We start from the raw sequence: 15,077 nt of genomic DNA, 5'->3' as shown, positions 1-15,077 counted from the left end.
GTAGTTCAACACCAGTATAAGACGGGGGGCTATGTTGTATCCTCCCACAACAGGATTTTGATCGTTTTTCTCAGTGTGATAGATATATAATATCCAAGGGGAGGAAAGTCCTCTCCCAAAATGGCGAAATTACAAGATATCCCAGAAATCACCCTGCTTTGTATGGAGGACAAGTTCATAACGGCATTCAATGAAGCCCTCCCAATTCACTGGCCGTCCTTTGCCGAGAATCCCAAGATCAAATTCACTGTGCTCAACTTCGGACTCCATGCGGTCCCCTCCACCACCAAGTTCCAACTAGTTGTCTCACCAGCCAATTCCTATGGCCGCCTGGATGGTGCCTTCGACGATGCCATTTCGCGGAAATTCTGCCGTCCACATCATCCGTATGACACCCTGACGCGAGCCGCACAAACAGTGCTTTACGAGAAATGGAGAGGCTTTGCGCCGCCAGGATCTTGCACACTGGTCCCTTTCCCCAAAGATATGGAAGGGACGAATGTTTGGGGTTGTAAATGGGTAGCCATTTGTCCGACCATGAGATCCCCAAATAAAGTCTCTTGGGACCGCGAAGTAGTATACGAGTGTGTGTGGAGTTTACTATGTCAGTTGGAAGGCTGGAACCGGGACAGGTCCGAGGACAGGATTGATAGTATATTAATGACCCCGCTGGCTACGGGCATTGGGGGCGTGAGTCCACAAAGATGGGCATCACAGTTAATTCTAGCGTTGAAGCATTTTGTGGACGCATTGGAGCGACCGGAGAGGTGGAATCAGTTGGGGTGGGCAGACATTGAAGGAGATGTGATTGAGGTTGAAAAGACATGGAAAGAATAAACTTGACGCATTGACACTTTCAACATACTTGAGGCTCTCGATTCATGACATCCATATACGTCATACGGCAGCCCATACCTCCACAGTAATCAAACAGTGATAAGATCCCTCAGGCGCTTTATCGATAGCCTCACGATCCGCGATAGGTTGAGTAATTCCAGGGTCCTAGAAGTACTGGCACATGATAATGCCGCCACCCCTCCTCGCCTTCCTGTCCACGCCCCTTCACCGTGAATTTCACCTCCACCTCCGGCCAGAAACTCTCAACCCCTTGCGCTTCATACCAGGGTCCAACTTCGAACCGTACTGACCAGTGCGTTTTGCTGTCCGCCGCCGGGAGGGAAGAGAGTATAGCAGGAACGGGAGGGGAGGCAGTCGTCACAGGCGTCCAGTTCTTGACTCGTCCATCTGCGTCGGTAGTTGCTCTGAAGCTGATGGGACTTTGACTGCTCGAAGGAGCTGACAAGAGGGTCAGCGTCACGGGTAGATTGGCCGCCGGGGTACCCGACAGAGTATTCAAGACATGGCAGGTAATAGGGTCGCGAGACATTGGCGCTGGTTCTTTTATAGTGATCAAGTTGCTGACAGCTATGGAAGACTCGGGTACTGAACGAAGCTGCTGTTGATAAAGGCTAAGTCGGTCTTTGGTTCTGCCCAATTGGTCACTCAATCTCAAGTCCATCAAGGGAGAAGGGGAAAAAAAAGTACAGGAGAGAGAGCGGAGGCAATGGTAGGAGAATAAAAGTCGTAGGGAAATATATCTTTCCTTTTTTTTTTGTCCCTTATATGTAGACCTATAGGGTTTTTGTATCTCCGCTCTTCATGCATCGGAGACCACCGACAAGTTTGATGGACCATTCCGGAGTATACCTTCAGTGGGGCGGCATAGGTGATATTCGACGTTCACATTGTCAAATTTTTGAGATATAATATTTTCTATCCCGAGTGCAATGCCATGGAAGAATTAATATCCACCTTGGGGAGGGATACTTTCGGAATAAGATCTATCAAGCTGGTCAAACATCATGTCATGTCACGATAAATAAATTGGAGCCTCAGGCCGTAAAGGTTTCTTTCCGCACGTGCCACTTGGGCCCCGACATCAAATAACGGGGAATTGCTTCTTTTGGCCTCTGGCTGCCATAGGAGATAAAGCACCCTATACAGGGATTAATCTTACACCCGAACTTGTCCCTTAAAATTTTCAACAGCGTTGTTGCTGACACTGTTCCAACTATCTTCCGGAAGCTTCGACCGCCGCCGTCAAAAAGTTTTGGGTCTTGCGGGGAAACCAACCTCCGTGGTAAACTCAACATCCATCATTGTCCTTCAAGAGTCACGGCTCACCTTTGATCTCTCTCCAGACCATTGAAACTTAGTCACCCATCTTACGGATCCGAGTTAATTCACACCAGCTTCCAAGATGTCTTCTACCGCCGTCGTACAGGCCGACGATCTCATGGAGCCTTCGCTCCAGACGATTATCGACCAGAAAACCCTGCGCTGGATCTTCGTTGGTGGTAAAGGAGGTGTGGGTAAAACAACTACATCTTGTTCTCTCGCGATCCAGCTGGCCAAGGCTCGCAAGTCAGTCTTACTCATCTCGACCGACCCTGCACACAACCTGAGTGACGCATTTGGGCAAAAGTTTGGAAAGGAGGCTCGACTAGTCGACGGATACACCAACCTCAGTGCTATGGAGATTGATCCCAATGGTAGCATTCAGGACCTGCTGGCCAGCGGCGAAGGGCAGGGTGACGACCCGATGGCTGGATTGGGCGTTGGGAACATGATGCAAGATCTGGCATTCAGCGTACGTTTGGTCAAGAACTGCCGAATATCTAAGCTTTGTCTGAACTAACCATATCAGATCCCCGGTGTCGACGAAGCCATGTCTTTTGCGGAGGTTTTGAAGCAAGTCAAGTCCTTGTCATATGAGGTTATTGTCTTTGACACTGCTCCCACCGGCCACACTTTGCGCTTCCTTCAATTCCCTACTGTGCTCGAAAAGGCTCTTGCGAAGCTATCGCAGTTGTCGTCCCAGTTCGGACCGATGTTGAACTCGATCCTTGGCTCCCGCGGTGGCTTGCCAGGTGGTCAGAACATTGACGAGCTTTTGCAGAAGATGGAGTCTCTCAGGGAGACTATCAGCGAGGTCAACACTCAATTTAAGAACCCCGATATGACCACCTTTGTGTGTGTTTGTATCGCTGAGTTCTTGTCTCTGTATGAGACTGAACGTATGATCCAGGAGCTGACAAGCTACAACATTGATACACACGCTATCGTTGTCAATCAGCTCTTGTTTCCCAAGGAAGGTAGTCAGTGCGACCAGTGCAATGCACGGAGAAAAATGCAGAAGAAGTACCTTGAGCAGATCGAAGAGCTCTATGAGGACTTCAACGTCGTCCGGATGCCATTACTAGTGGAAGAAGTCAGAGGCAAGGAGAAACTCGAAAAGTCAGTTCCCGTAACCCACTGGTTACAAGATCACTTCAGTACTAACTATCTTCAGATTCAGCAACATGCTTATTCACCCCTATGTTCCCCCTCAGTAAAGAAGCTCCGTGGCATTGTGGCATAGTTTCGTCGTGAGGTTTTCGGCGAATTGTTACCATTGGGATGAGTTATGAGAAAGAAATAGACAGTAATGCACCAAGCGTTTTGATGGTTGGATCCACACAATACCTATGCCTTGCACATTAAAATCTAGAGCAATTTGGTTATGAGGTTTTTTTTCTCTTCTCTATTTCCCGCTTTCTTTTACCATTGCTTCCCCATCAACGATCGTCTCGCTCGCCTCACTTCCGCCTCCTTCGGGCAAGGAGAGCTTAACACAATGAAGTGGTTACAAGATGTGGGTCTTTATAAAGCTTTATGAAAGTTCCCGCTCAACCATCGTTCGCTCATGAGCAGATCGATAGGCTGGAGTCTCAGTTGTGCATATACATGGTCTTCTCCACATGCTGCCTTTCCCGTTCAGAGAGTCTCGGGTTTCAGGATGATCCAAATGCCTCACTTCTAGCTATGGGACTAGCTTCATTTCTTCCTGGAAAACTGCCTTGACTAATGAAGGACATTTTTCTTTCTTTCCTTTTTTTCTTTTTTTGGCCATATACAGACACTCGGCTAATTGAAAACGCGAGATTATAGGCATGCCGAGTATATCAAACAAGGAATACGCTGCAACGACTCCATGCTTCCGTCAAGTGTCCTTTGAAGGCCATCCCGAGCTTAACGCTCACTAAAAGACACTTCAATGGTGGGCCAATTCATCTGAGCTTAACAAAAACTCGTTCATCGCCTACCAGCCAAATGAACGATGACTTGCCTTTCTAGTCATAGTTCTTGCACAAATATGCTGATCCATCACAACAGCTAGATGGGTATATGCTTGTTATACCGCTGTGGATCACTTGTATCGGTCGCATCCTTGGTACAGCACAGCACCACAGCCTCGCCCTGTGGTATTTCGCTTGGTGATCGAGATCATTTAGAAAAGCAAACGACATTTAACCCACAACGAGGCCGGCCATGCTAGGATACTCCGTGTCAAGGTCATGTAGCTGTTTTCATGCATGAGGGCATTCCTAGTGAACGTGGTTCCAGACCAAATATCGTAAATTCTCCAAGCGGGCAGTCCAGTCACAGCTAGGTGTCTATTAGCCCAGTTCCAAAGCGTCAATATTTCCTCCGTGGGTTCCAGAGAAAGCTAGGGACATGTAAGTCACTGCCAGCGCGTCGTAGCTTGTCTGACGATCGAGAATAATCTTGACCGTAGCTGACTAGTCATTTGAATTGCTTGGTAGAAACCTTCCTTCTATTGTGAATGGATTCACCAAACTTTATCTTCCAAGAAGACCGCGACATGAAGCATTCGCCTGAAAAGAACTTGTGCAGACATCATGTCCAGATCGGGGGTGGGAATTCGCGCCTAGATCTGACAGCTCGTCTCATGTACCATCACGGGGACATATTTCCCTAGAAGTTTCGATGATCACAGAAGCCAAATTCTTCGGATTGTACACACGAGAACTTTGGGTACGACTTGTGTTTCATGCAGGTGTCATCCCCTGGCCAGGGTCTTCTATGCTAGTCATGCAAGAAACTCTGAGCCGTAATAAACTTGTCCTGGTCTGATGGATCTACAGAACTTGCAGACGGTCACGGACACAACCCCTTGAATACTTACCCAGTCCGTGGAGCCACGGTATCATGCCCGAAAACAGACCGACTTGGATGGTGCATATTCCCTGCAGACTTGGCAGGGAATCCAGACGAACAGGAGTAAAAAGCCTAGGCGCAACAAATCCGGAACTAGTGGCGTTGATGGAGGTCTGCTCTATTTGTGTATGGCGTTAAATTTGGTGAAGGTTAAGCCTCACTTTTCCCGGCGAAATGGGTTGGATAAAAGAGTGAGGCGGTTTCCCGAAATCCGACATCAGCAACAGGTGAAGTGACCTCTCAACCGTGGCCCTTTTCTTTTTTCTTTTTTATTGTTTACAAAACTCATGATGGCTTCCTGAGTTGCGTAAGTGCGATCTAGTCTGGAGGTTTTCTCTTTGGCTGATCTCCTTACCTAGGTTATTGGCTAGTATAGCATTTCTCGGCGTTTCCACATTTTAAACGACATATACTCCGTACACAGTACATAAAGCTTAGGATCTCATACTTTGTCCACTTGGTATCCCTTGCAGGGTGGGCATTATGTTGGATGTTTTTAACCCTAAGTACCTCGTAGATATTGGAAGTCGTCGTCATCATCATCGCAGACGACTCAGCTCAACTCCCATCAGACATACTTACACATATACCACTCCACCCCAGACAAGGAGTATATCAATGAGGATGTCTCAAGTTCAGCAGTATTGGTTACCAGGATACGGTCTATCACGACATATCGTCCTCGGTCACATTCAATACTTCCTAGGACCAGCAGCATCTGTCAGGCCATATACATATCAGGTACATTCACCACCACGACTCCAGCACAAGACATGAGGCCGATGACCCTAACAACTGAATCTGAAACCAAAGGGCCGCGAGGGTTATCTTATAGTCGGTGTACCCCTAACGAGGGTCCGTGTCCCTTCATCTTGATCTCGTGACCACATCACTGACCCTTCAAACAGGAACAAATCGATGACCTTGCAGCCATGTCACGTGAATATGAACGACAAGAGTCTCTTCGAATGGCGAGCGATTCCACAGTCGACGGGTTCCCTAGGAATGCCGAACCCTATATCAACGAGATCGTGCCCGTTCGACCCTCAGGTCAACGCAGACGTCCGCTTGAGTGTGAAACTCGACGTGGTCGGTAATCCACCAAGGCACTCATTAGAAAAGAAAGAGGGACAAAGAAAAAAGAAAGAAAAGTATTTGCTGTTTATGTCATGCAAAAGAGATATCTTTAATTGCTTTTCGAGCGTCTCGCGTTTTATGCCACCACCGTACTCTTTGATGAGATTAGAATGACTGTTTACTATCTCTATTGTCATCAAAAATCACGCTATATGTCTATCGGATAACCATACCTCACTCTGTCCATGGCCTCGGTTGTATGCAAAGGGGAACGGGACGGGATGCTGATCTTCGTCGTCCATGCATCGGCTTTTCCTATGTTTCACTGCTTGAATTTACGTAGGATTTACTCATACCTTCGCATATCTACTAGTTCAGCTTTTCAGTTTAGATCTTTCTCATAGATAACAGGCTCTGTCCTTTCAATTTTGGTTTAAAAAACAAACAAAAGGTGATAACCTTACATCCACGTGAACCACTTCAACTGGGTTGGTACATTATCTCTATGTAGGATGGATGGTTCTCAAAGATCCAGTGAGCTAGATGTTAGGGCTTCCGATGTAGACCACCTCACTCTTACCGATAGACACTACTGGAGAAAAGAGGGACGATCTAGACCGATGAATCAAAACCACAGGATTATAATTCCACTCGTCTCTATAGATCATTCGTAACAGCATAGATCAATCACATGGAAGCAGATTTTATATCGTAGGAAAACATGCAAAGAAAAAAAATTAAGAAAAAGGAGGATCAGTCCGTTACCCCGCCCCCCCATCAATGAAAAGAAAGAAGAATACTGTACTGCTCGTTCTTCCTTCCCTTCTTTCTTTTTTTCCCCTTCTGTGTTTGCCGCTTCTCTCCTTTTTTCTCCTTTCCGCGTTTTAAAGCTCCCCTGGTATGTAAAGGTTTAACCGATGATCTTTCAATCGGAGTTTCATAACAAAGGTCACGACAGGAGGTGCCCAGCAACTACATCGGTGCAAGAGATTAAAAGACAAGTGGAAGGAAAAGAAAGAGAACATGAAAAGTGGACCACCTGAACGCCAGCCTGATGCCACTCTGCTTGGTCCCATCACTCAACAAACCCGCAGGCCGCGGGGGAATACTAACATGAACAGAACCAACAAGAGAACGGTAAAAGACGAATCCTTGTTCTAAAGCTTAGTAAGGGTTTTTTTATTTTATTTTGCGACGGCCGAGCTAAATTAACGTCAAAGTCAGTGGCCCGGTCAACAAGGTAAAAATGTACGAAAAGCGTGGACGAACCTTAAGACTTGTGTCCGGAAGAAGGCGCCCTTGGTCCTCTCAATGACCTGTTGATACACCGACTGAGGGGGGTGGTTCATGATCACTGTGCCTTCCTTGTAGTCGATCTTGGCATCGACCCTGGTGTCGCGAATGAGGTTAACAATCCACTTCTCGCCCTCATCCTGGTTCAGACCGAGACGGGTGGAGAGGTCCCTGCATCACGTTAGTTTCCTTTCTATCATCTAAAATCCAATGCCCGTTCTCAGTAACGTACTTGATATCAATCCGTTGGTGGATCTTGCAGTAGCTCTCGGAGATAAGGTGACGGGCAGCCTCCACGAAGGCATCGGCCGCAGAGACAAGGAAGAAATCGCTCCGCAACACATCCTCAGCCTCACCCAGCTTCCTCTGAGCCTCCTCGAAATCAAAATCGACGTACAAAGCCTTAACAAAGTCGGTGATAGGGTCGGTGTATTCGTAGCCCTCCTGGCGGACCACCCGGATCAGGTCCTTCAGCTGCTTCTGGTAGAGACTGCTGTTCTTGTGTGCACGGCTGCGGTTGGTGATAACAGCCGCAGCAAGGTACCGCAAAATCCAAGGGCAGTGGGTCTGAATGGTGTTGATATAGGCAGGAGAGAAGAAAAGGTCGGTCAGAACATCGCGGGCGGGGTCGTGGTTGAAGAAGGGGAACAGAGACCAGTGGATCAACCAGGAGCGGTTCTGCAGCTGACCCAGGGGATTGTTGAATAGCCGGGTTTCAATCGAATCCTTGACCTTCTGGACTTCCTCCATGGCAGCCTCCCAGCTGGTGGTCAGAATCTCGGAGGCAAGCTTACCCCATGTGGCCGAGGCAACCTTGTCATTGTCGGTGGAAAGGACACGGAACTGATACAGCAGTTCGGCGGCATTACCGTAGCTACCGCAACTGTACTGGAAGCGTCCGTAGTCGAAGAGGCTATTGACCATCTCAGTGGTAACCCCGTGTTGTTCCTCAAGGAATTTCAAGTTCGCAGCCTTGTCACTCCGCAGGTTGCCGACGACATCCTCATCCTGCAGCAGTTCGGTGATCTTGGCGCTCTCCTCCTGGTAGTGTTGCAATTTAGCGAGAACTTCCTCCCTCTTCTTGACAAATTCGTCGGGAATGGTATCGGAGTTGTTGATTTCCTTCCACAGGTTGGCGACATAGTCGGTCATGTTCGTATGCTTCAGCAACTCATACTTCGCCCGCACAATCTCCTTGTCATCGTCCTGCCCGGAGCTGAATTCAAGCAAAGGGAAAACAAGATGACGGTCGAGGAAAGGGATCAACTTGGGTAGTAGGTCATACTGATTGGCGATCTCTTCAGCGGTCTTGGGGGGGTGAGCGGCGGCACCGCTGAGCAAAGTCTCTGCGGAGGGGGGTACGTTAGCTGCCATGTTGAACAACTGACGGGGAGGCAGCGTCTCGAAGAAGAAGGTAAGGAGGAGAGGGGGGAGTAAAAAAAAAAAAAGGAGGGGGAAAGAAGTGGAGGTGGACCGGGAAGCAACAAGACTTGAAGTCAGTGTGCGGCGTTCTCTTTCACTTCTTTTGCGCTGGCGAAAAGTGTGGGCGGGAGGGCTGGCGGCCGCGCTAGGCCGCGTTGGGGCTAGCGGCGGTCTCCGCGCAAGAAATCGCTTTTCATGCAAAGATCGGAAGACATTCGATTCCTCCTCTTGACAGCTGCTTGCCCTCCAACGTTAGGGTGTTTAGGTGTTGTATTTCCTGTCCCGTTGTGTTGGATCAATCCTCCTGTTCCTCTTCCCCTTCCATAGAACCCTCACCAGATGGCATCTCTCCTGCAGGCTCGTCCAGTCTGCTCGGCCATTCGCAGGCAGTCGACGACTCTACCTACCTACCTCCAAAACGCTTCACAGTCCGTTGCTTCTACTTCGAGAACATGTAGCTCATTATCTACACTATCTCAATCCACTAGACTGATCAACTCTCGTAAGTGGTACATGGTTTCCGCCGATTCCACTCCTTGCCCGATGGACAAGCTATCCTATCATAGAAAGAAGGGGGAAACAAAAGAGAAAATTGGCCTATGAGCAAGGAGAACGGGATATATCTAACTGATTCGCTTCAGAATATTCCCTCCGATCCCTCCAACGCACCAATTCCCGCTCCGCAGTCCATACGCAGCAATGTCGGACTTTCCTGGTACAATTAAAACGGCAGTCACAGACCCTGAGGGAGAACGCTCCTTCAGCAACCCCAGCATCGGCCACTTTGCAACTCACAAATCTTCCTTATTTCATTCGTCGCACTGCCTCGAACCAACTCCCGGTATACCTGGTCACCAAGGCCGGCGGTACAAAGCAGCAAACCAAGATACAGAAGACCGAGGGTGACCTGGATGCTTTGAGAAACGATCTTGCGCAATACTTGGGTCTTGAATCCGGTGAACCTCGCACCCCCAAGAGTTCAGACATCACAATCAACCGTCTAAATGGACACATCATTGTTAAGGTACGCTTTGGTCATTTGCTCCCTAACGGGAGCATCGTATGATGCTAACCTTGCTCGCTATAGGGTTGGCGAAAGCCCGAAATTCAAAAATTCCTCCTGGAACGTAATTTTTAAAAGATGAAGAACAAGAAAAGCCCTAGATATGAGTATTGACTCGTTGCTCTCCATCTTCCTCCACCATCCGCTCGATCATCGATCTCCAATCATCTTCCAGGCGAAAGTTTAAAGCAGGGTCTCTATGTTGAAGTCGTATTAAGGCATCCGAAAACAATCATGCATGAGTGGGAGAGGAAGCAGATCGGAGAGAAGACAGACAGCAACCCCTGGGCTGATTAAGGTATTTGCTGATGATCGGCAGAGGTTGTTTTCCTTTTACTTTCTACTGCATCTCTTTCTGTTTCCTTTAACCTAGGTTTATTTTCCTTGTATTATTCTCTATGCGGGGTGTTCTGTCGCATTTTCAGTTTTATTTGTGTCGTCGGACGTTCGGTTTGTATTCTGGCATGTTTCTTGCCATTTTCTTCCTTCCCGATCTCACCTCTCCATGCCACTTTTCTGTATCTTTGTATATTTCAATGACTTCACGGTTGCTTTTGCGCTAATTCCTATGACTACTCTCGTGGGCAGAGTATAGCATGCGCAGACAGAATAATTAGGTCTAGGCACTGAATCTGAATATGTCTTGATAGACACTTGAGACGACGCTCTATTTTTTTTTTTGTTTCTTTATCATGCAAATAAAGGGAAAAGCTCTTTCTTAATCAGCGAATATGCTGCACCATGCAGGGGGCATGGAACTAAGTACGACCTGATGTCCTATAACTTGCATTTACAAGGGCATTTTACAAAGCTCACCATCCACTTCCAGAACAATGTTTTCTACACAACAAGAGAATAGCCAGGTCCGTAAATGGAACCCAATGACTGGCCAACATCGTAAGATAAAATGACCATGAAATGAATTTACCCATTGAGACATCATGCATGATCTTTCGCCCGAGGGTATTGAGCATTGTACAGCGATAAGCAGAGATACACATATCAAAAGGTCACGCCTCACGTATCTTTCCACCGGCGCCAGACAGAAAAAAAAAACACAAGGATAAATGGTTTACTCAATAGAAGACATGACAGAAGTAAACATCAAGGTGACATATTTGAAAGTGATGCTAGATATTCACCCACGCTATAAATAACCAAAAGGAAAACCAACCGCACACCACATATCCCGAGCCCAGATCATTCCGCAAGTCGCGCATACGTTATCAGTTGCCGCACGACTCCAGGATCCACATTGTGCATGAGTAATGCCCCGAGTAGGCTCTCTTTCTTCGGGATTATTCCAGACGGAAATCGCAGCGCCGAGTCCGAGTCGGCGTGTTTAGACTTCTCGGCTAGTCGCCTGAGAATGGCCAATCCTCGGTTAATGATGGAACTATAAGCAGCTGCTTCTGCCTCAGCCTGCCCTCTAGCAGCATGTGACTGACGGGGGTTGGTGTTGGTAGGAGGAACACGCTCTGTGCTCAAGAGGCAGGAAAGTCGGAGAAGATGGATGGCGAATCCGTCAACTGATTCAAGCCATGATTTTGCCAGGTTACCATCTGCAAACCCCGAAAGAATATCGGCAGCTAACAATCCTTGCATAAGGAAAACTTTGCGGGCATCAGCTATAGCCAAGGGCTTCCGAGGCTGATCAGGAACCGGGCATATAGCAAGGCCAAAGGAACGAGTAAGCAGCTCTTGCTGAGGGACACCACTTCCGTCCCCAGAGAAGATTGCCTTGAAAAACGTCCGGTTAGGTTCGTCGCGCGCCAAAAGCTTGGCTAAGCTGTCCACCGCTGCCGGTGTATACTTATGAACAGTGGCACTGTATGCAGTGAACATAACGCCATCCGGTCCTTGGTTCGGACCGGGAAATGGTGCAAATGACAGGAGGAAATGTAGGAGGGAGAGAGCTTCTTCTTTGCTTGGCAATTGGATGGTGTGAGCCAGGTTACTCAGATATATGACTGTATCCTTCATGAAATCCAAGGTATTTTGATTATTTCGTAAGAGCATGTTCCGAGTTCCCAAATAGCGGATGATGGTGGAGATAAACTGAACTACGGGTGACGTTGAAAGTACCCCGAAATTCGACTCAGTAAATGAAAAGTTGCGCAGTATTGTTGTGATGCAGATGAGTCTATCAACAGCTCGGTCTAGATCATAGTCCAGACTCCCAAATTCGGGGACATCGGCCAGTGACGTCCACTCGGACTGACAACCACGAGTGATCTCCTCATACGAGGGGAGAAGCATAACATCCGACACCTCAGCAGCATGTTCAGCGAGAAACTCAGCTTGCTCCTCTGCACATTCGACCAAGCTGTCGACCAAATCCTCACAGTTATCCAGTGAGATTTGGATTGCAGGTTCACACGAGATAGTCGCAAGGGTATCTAGTGCCAGGCGCATCTCCGCATGAATCCCTGACTTAATGCTCATCGTGAGTGCGTGTATATCAATTACACCAAGTTCAGAAAAGGCAGGAACATTTGGCTTGAATCTCGAGATCTCTTCACTCAGTTGATAAATTTCATCCACCGCGACTGGACCATGAAGACTACTCTCGGGCAAGACCAGAGGTTTGAAGGGGTCCTCGATGGGATGTTTTAGAGGCTGGTCAGGGTTCTGGTCAATCTGATCAGAAACCTTTCCAGACACTGACCCTGGGCCTTTGGCAGATGGCGCAGGTGACTGACCCGATAGTTGCCCAGTAGGGTCGTGGGGGGTTGTAGGCGGTTGAGATTGGCGGGAAACGCTGAGTCTATGCTGATGCTGTTGTTGCTTATTCGGCACCTTCACCGGCGTTGGGGTGGCGAACCCATTTGGCACATTATTTGGAATATTGCTTGACACTGACGCATTACTAGGAGATGTGTGTCCAAGTTGCTGTGAGGCCTCGAAACTTTGGTTCTGTTTTATATTGGGTGACTGGAACTGCATGCCTGAGGGGTCACTAGGTTGTCGTGGCAGCGAATTCTGCTGCATCTGGTCTGCAAACTGCTTCTGTTGCGTGCTAAGGAAAGCCTGTTCATAAGCAGCCAGATTCCGCTGGTAATGATCCCGAATCTCTTGAGCAGCCATTGGAAACTGCATCGGAGGATACTGAAGCTGTTGAGATATTACCGGCCACATATTTGTAGCGTTGATCTTTTTTGATCCGCCTAGTTTCATAACGGTAGCATAAAGCTGGACCAAATTAATTGGGCGCCCGCAGACAATGGGATTTGGGTCCAGAGGCAGATTTCGTGACATCATGAATTTATGCAACGACCTCATGAAGCCTTCCGGGTTGGGAGGTTTCGCCATCGTTTGTTGCATCTGCCTAATGGCCGCCATTTGTTGAGGGTTGGCCATGGCGTTCATACCAGCTGCTACGGGGCGTCCTGCCAGAGCCGGATTCATACTTATCGGACGGCCTTGGTTTTGCATCTGCATAGCGTGTATTCGCTGCTGCTGCTGCTGCTGTTGTTGTTGTTGTTGCTGCTGCTGCTGCTGTTGCTGCTGGGCAGCCATTGCCTGGTATCCCTGAGGGACGCCGCTAAAATGCGCCTGCATGGGAGCTTGCACAGCGGCGGAAGTCATCGTGGTTGCAGGAGAGAATTGCGCTGCCATACCCTGGTGGAATGGTTGGCCGGGAATGAAGGAGTTATTCTGCGGAGTGTTGACTCTACTTGGATGGTCTGACTGCGACGGTGATACGTGGGGTCCAACATGAGGGCCAGCAGGAGAAAACGGACTAGGGGAGGCTGTTCCCATTCTCTGTACGCCATGCTGATCAAAATCTTGGATAATCGGTGACTGAGTAACATTGGGCGAGGCTCCCTGTTGGAGGTGCTGATACTGAGCCGGATGCGGGGCGAACTGTGTAGCGCCATTTGCCGGTCCTTGGTATCCTGGGAAGGGCACTTGGTGAGGCGTCTGCGATCGCGACGCAGCTAGTCCCCCTGGTGCTTGTCGGGGCGACATTGAAATGCCATCCTCGGGACGTGGTCGCTTGGATGGAATCACCTGGTTTGGGTTGTGAAAACCAGGTGAAGCATTTCGCGGGACGCCATTGAACATGCGCTGGAATTGGTTGGGGTCGGGAGTGGGAGACGCATGAAGGAACGCTGTGGAAGGATCGATAGTCGCCTGGTGGAAGCCACCATTATCATGGCTTGGGAGATTCGAGGCGTCGGCTAGCCAGGCATTCATGTCGTGTGGTTTTACCAACCCATCTGCAAGATGAAAGCTGTCAGAATTTATGACACATCAAAAGGAATTACTTCAATCATCAATAAGCATCGACAAAGAATGCAATGTCGAAGCTGTCATGGCTCTAAACGGATAGATGACTGGCTCCAAATCGATATTTCGCCATTGAAAGGCTCTAGACGCGTCAAGTCGGAGTGTGAGGCAAGTCGCGCTTTAGTCCGCGGCACCGAACACAGCACGGTCCAGACGACATATAAGTGGAATAAGGGATGGGAAGGGTAGACAGGGGAAGGGAACTGTTTCTTTGTAGACAAAGGGACAGCGACGATGTACATACCGACAAGGCTGGACAACTAAAATGCCGACTCACAAGCGGAGGATGGAAAGCCGGTCCCGAAATGGTAGCGGTTGGAAGGCCTGAGAGAGGTTGCGAGGATGTGAAGTCACGGGACCATGGGCACCGCAGGCAGAAAAAGTACCTTGGGTGTGAGAGCGGACTGGCAGACAAAAAACCATTAGCAAATGGCAGGGGGTGGAGATAGCTTCTAGGCTAATACAGGAGTATAAAAAAATAACAATAAAGAAAATAAACCAAATAAAAAAGGAATAAGCCATCAATCAATCAAGAACTATCAGTTGTAGCGTGTGATAGACCCGAAGAATGGAGAGGCGGGTAGCAGTGCGTGGCCACAGTTGGTGCAGCGTGTGATAGGCAAAAAAAAAAAGTGCAAGTCCAATAACTTGAAGACAAGCGGGGGGAAGGGACCGGCATGACAGGCGTACCTAAACAATAATTGCAGTAAAGTGAAATGTCGTATTTTAATTTAGAATTTTCTTTTTAATTTTAATTCCCCTACTGCCTTGGGGGAGGGAGGGAAGATCGGTTGAAAGAAAGAAAAGTGGAGGCACGGGGTAGGAAAGGCAGGAATGGAGACAGGCGTGGAGAGAGCGCCTCAAGTGT

General features: G+C 48.5%; 9 protein-coding genes across 9 annotated transcripts; 5 read left to right on the top strand and 4 right to left on the bottom strand.

The window, feature by feature from the left end:
- The first annotated feature begins 5 nt into the window (after positions 1-5).
- On the top strand, positions 6-1,144 carry BDW43DRAFT_104665 (uncharacterized protein). Its single transcript, XM_032037817.1, has one exon. It carries the CDS (start codon positions 121-123, stop codon positions 835-837), a length of 717 nt encoding a protein of 238 aa, XP_031899657.1. The 5' UTR covers positions 6-120; the 3' UTR covers positions 838-1,144.
- BDW43DRAFT_104596 (hydroxyisourate hydrolase) lies at positions 903-1,859 on the bottom strand. The gene has a single exon (XM_032037815.1). The coding sequence runs from the start codon at positions 1,517-1,519 to the stop codon at positions 968-970; it is 552 nt and encodes a 183-aa protein (XP_031899656.1). The 5' UTR covers positions 1,520-1,859; the 3' UTR covers positions 903-967.
- A 319-nt stretch (positions 1,860-2,178) lies between these two features.
- On the top strand, positions 2,179-3,479 carry BDW43DRAFT_104667 (ArsA family ATPase). Its single transcript, XM_032037818.1, has 3 exons — positions 2,179-2,650; positions 2,708-3,297; positions 3,353-3,479. Exons 1-3 carry the CDS (start codon positions 2,261-2,263, stop codon positions 3,393-3,395), a joined length of 1,023 nt encoding a protein of 340 aa, XP_031899655.1. The 5' UTR covers positions 2,179-2,260; the 3' UTR covers positions 3,396-3,479.
- BDW43DRAFT_104598 (uncharacterized protein) lies at positions 3,480-4,457 on the top strand. Its single transcript, XM_032037816.1, has 3 exons — positions 3,480-3,694; positions 3,991-4,099; positions 4,216-4,457. The coding sequence occupies exons 1-3, from the start codon at positions 3,563-3,565 to the stop codon at positions 4,332-4,334; spliced, it is 360 nt and encodes a 119-aa protein (XP_031899654.1). The 5' UTR covers positions 3,480-3,562; the 3' UTR covers positions 4,335-4,457.
- A 1,228-nt stretch (positions 4,458-5,685) lies between these two features.
- BDW43DRAFT_311886 (uncharacterized protein) lies at positions 5,686-6,158 on the top strand (the record flags this gene model as incomplete). The annotated part of the gene is made up of 3 exons (XM_032047265.1): positions 5,686-5,802; positions 5,875-5,916; positions 5,970-6,158. The coding sequence occupies 3 exons, from the start codon at positions 5,686-5,688 to the stop codon at positions 6,156-6,158; spliced, it is 348 nt and encodes a 115-aa protein (XP_031899653.1).
- A 461-nt stretch (positions 6,159-6,619) lies between these two features.
- BDW43DRAFT_278674 (eukaryotic translation initiation factor 3 subunit E) lies at positions 6,620-8,877 on the bottom strand. The gene is made up of 3 exons (XM_032042200.1): positions 7,664-8,877; positions 7,408-7,602; positions 6,620-7,341 (listed from the first exon to the last, which is right to left on the bottom strand). Exons 1-3 carry the CDS (start codon positions 8,803-8,805, stop codon positions 7,323-7,325), a joined length of 1,356 nt encoding a protein of 451 aa, XP_031899652.1. The 5' UTR covers positions 8,806-8,877; the 3' UTR covers positions 6,620-7,322.
- Positions 8,878-9,086: 209 nt separating this feature from the next.
- Positions 9,087-10,576, top strand: BDW43DRAFT_278672 (mitochondrial 54S ribosomal protein mL49). The gene is made up of 3 exons (XM_032042199.1): positions 9,087-9,355; positions 9,495-9,877; positions 9,941-10,576. The coding sequence occupies exons 1-3, from the start codon at positions 9,193-9,195 to the stop codon at positions 9,989-9,991; spliced, it is 597 nt and encodes a 198-aa protein (XP_031899651.1). The 5' UTR covers positions 9,087-9,192; the 3' UTR covers positions 9,992-10,576.
- Positions 10,577-10,642: 66 nt separating this feature from the next.
- On the bottom strand, positions 10,643-11,016 carry BDW43DRAFT_104501 (uncharacterized protein). The gene has a single exon (XM_032037812.1). It carries the CDS (start codon positions 10,915-10,917, stop codon positions 10,729-10,731), a length of 189 nt encoding a protein of 62 aa, XP_031899650.1. The 5' UTR covers positions 10,918-11,016; the 3' UTR covers positions 10,643-10,728.
- On the bottom strand, positions 11,017-14,512 carry BDW43DRAFT_104504 (putative ARID/BRIGHT domain protein (SWI1)). Its single transcript, XM_032037813.1, has 2 exons — positions 14,454-14,512; positions 11,017-14,186 (listed from the first exon to the last, which is right to left on the bottom strand). Exon 2 carries the CDS (start codon positions 14,114-14,116, stop codon positions 11,117-11,119), a length of 3,000 nt encoding a protein of 999 aa, XP_031899649.1. The 5' UTR covers positions 14,117-14,186; positions 14,454-14,512; the 3' UTR covers positions 11,017-11,116.
- Between the last annotated feature and the right edge of the window lie 565 nt (positions 14,513-15,077).

The sequence above is a fragment of the Aspergillus alliaceus genome (genome assembly GCF_009176365.1).
Source record: "Aspergillus alliaceus strain CBS 536.65 unplaced genomic scaffold BDW43scaffold_26, whole genome shotgun sequence".
NCBI classification, from domain to species: domain Eukaryota; kingdom Fungi; phylum Ascomycota; class Eurotiomycetes; order Eurotiales; family Aspergillaceae; genus Aspergillus; species Aspergillus alliaceus.
This window is presented reverse-complemented; position numbering and strand designations above follow the sequence as displayed.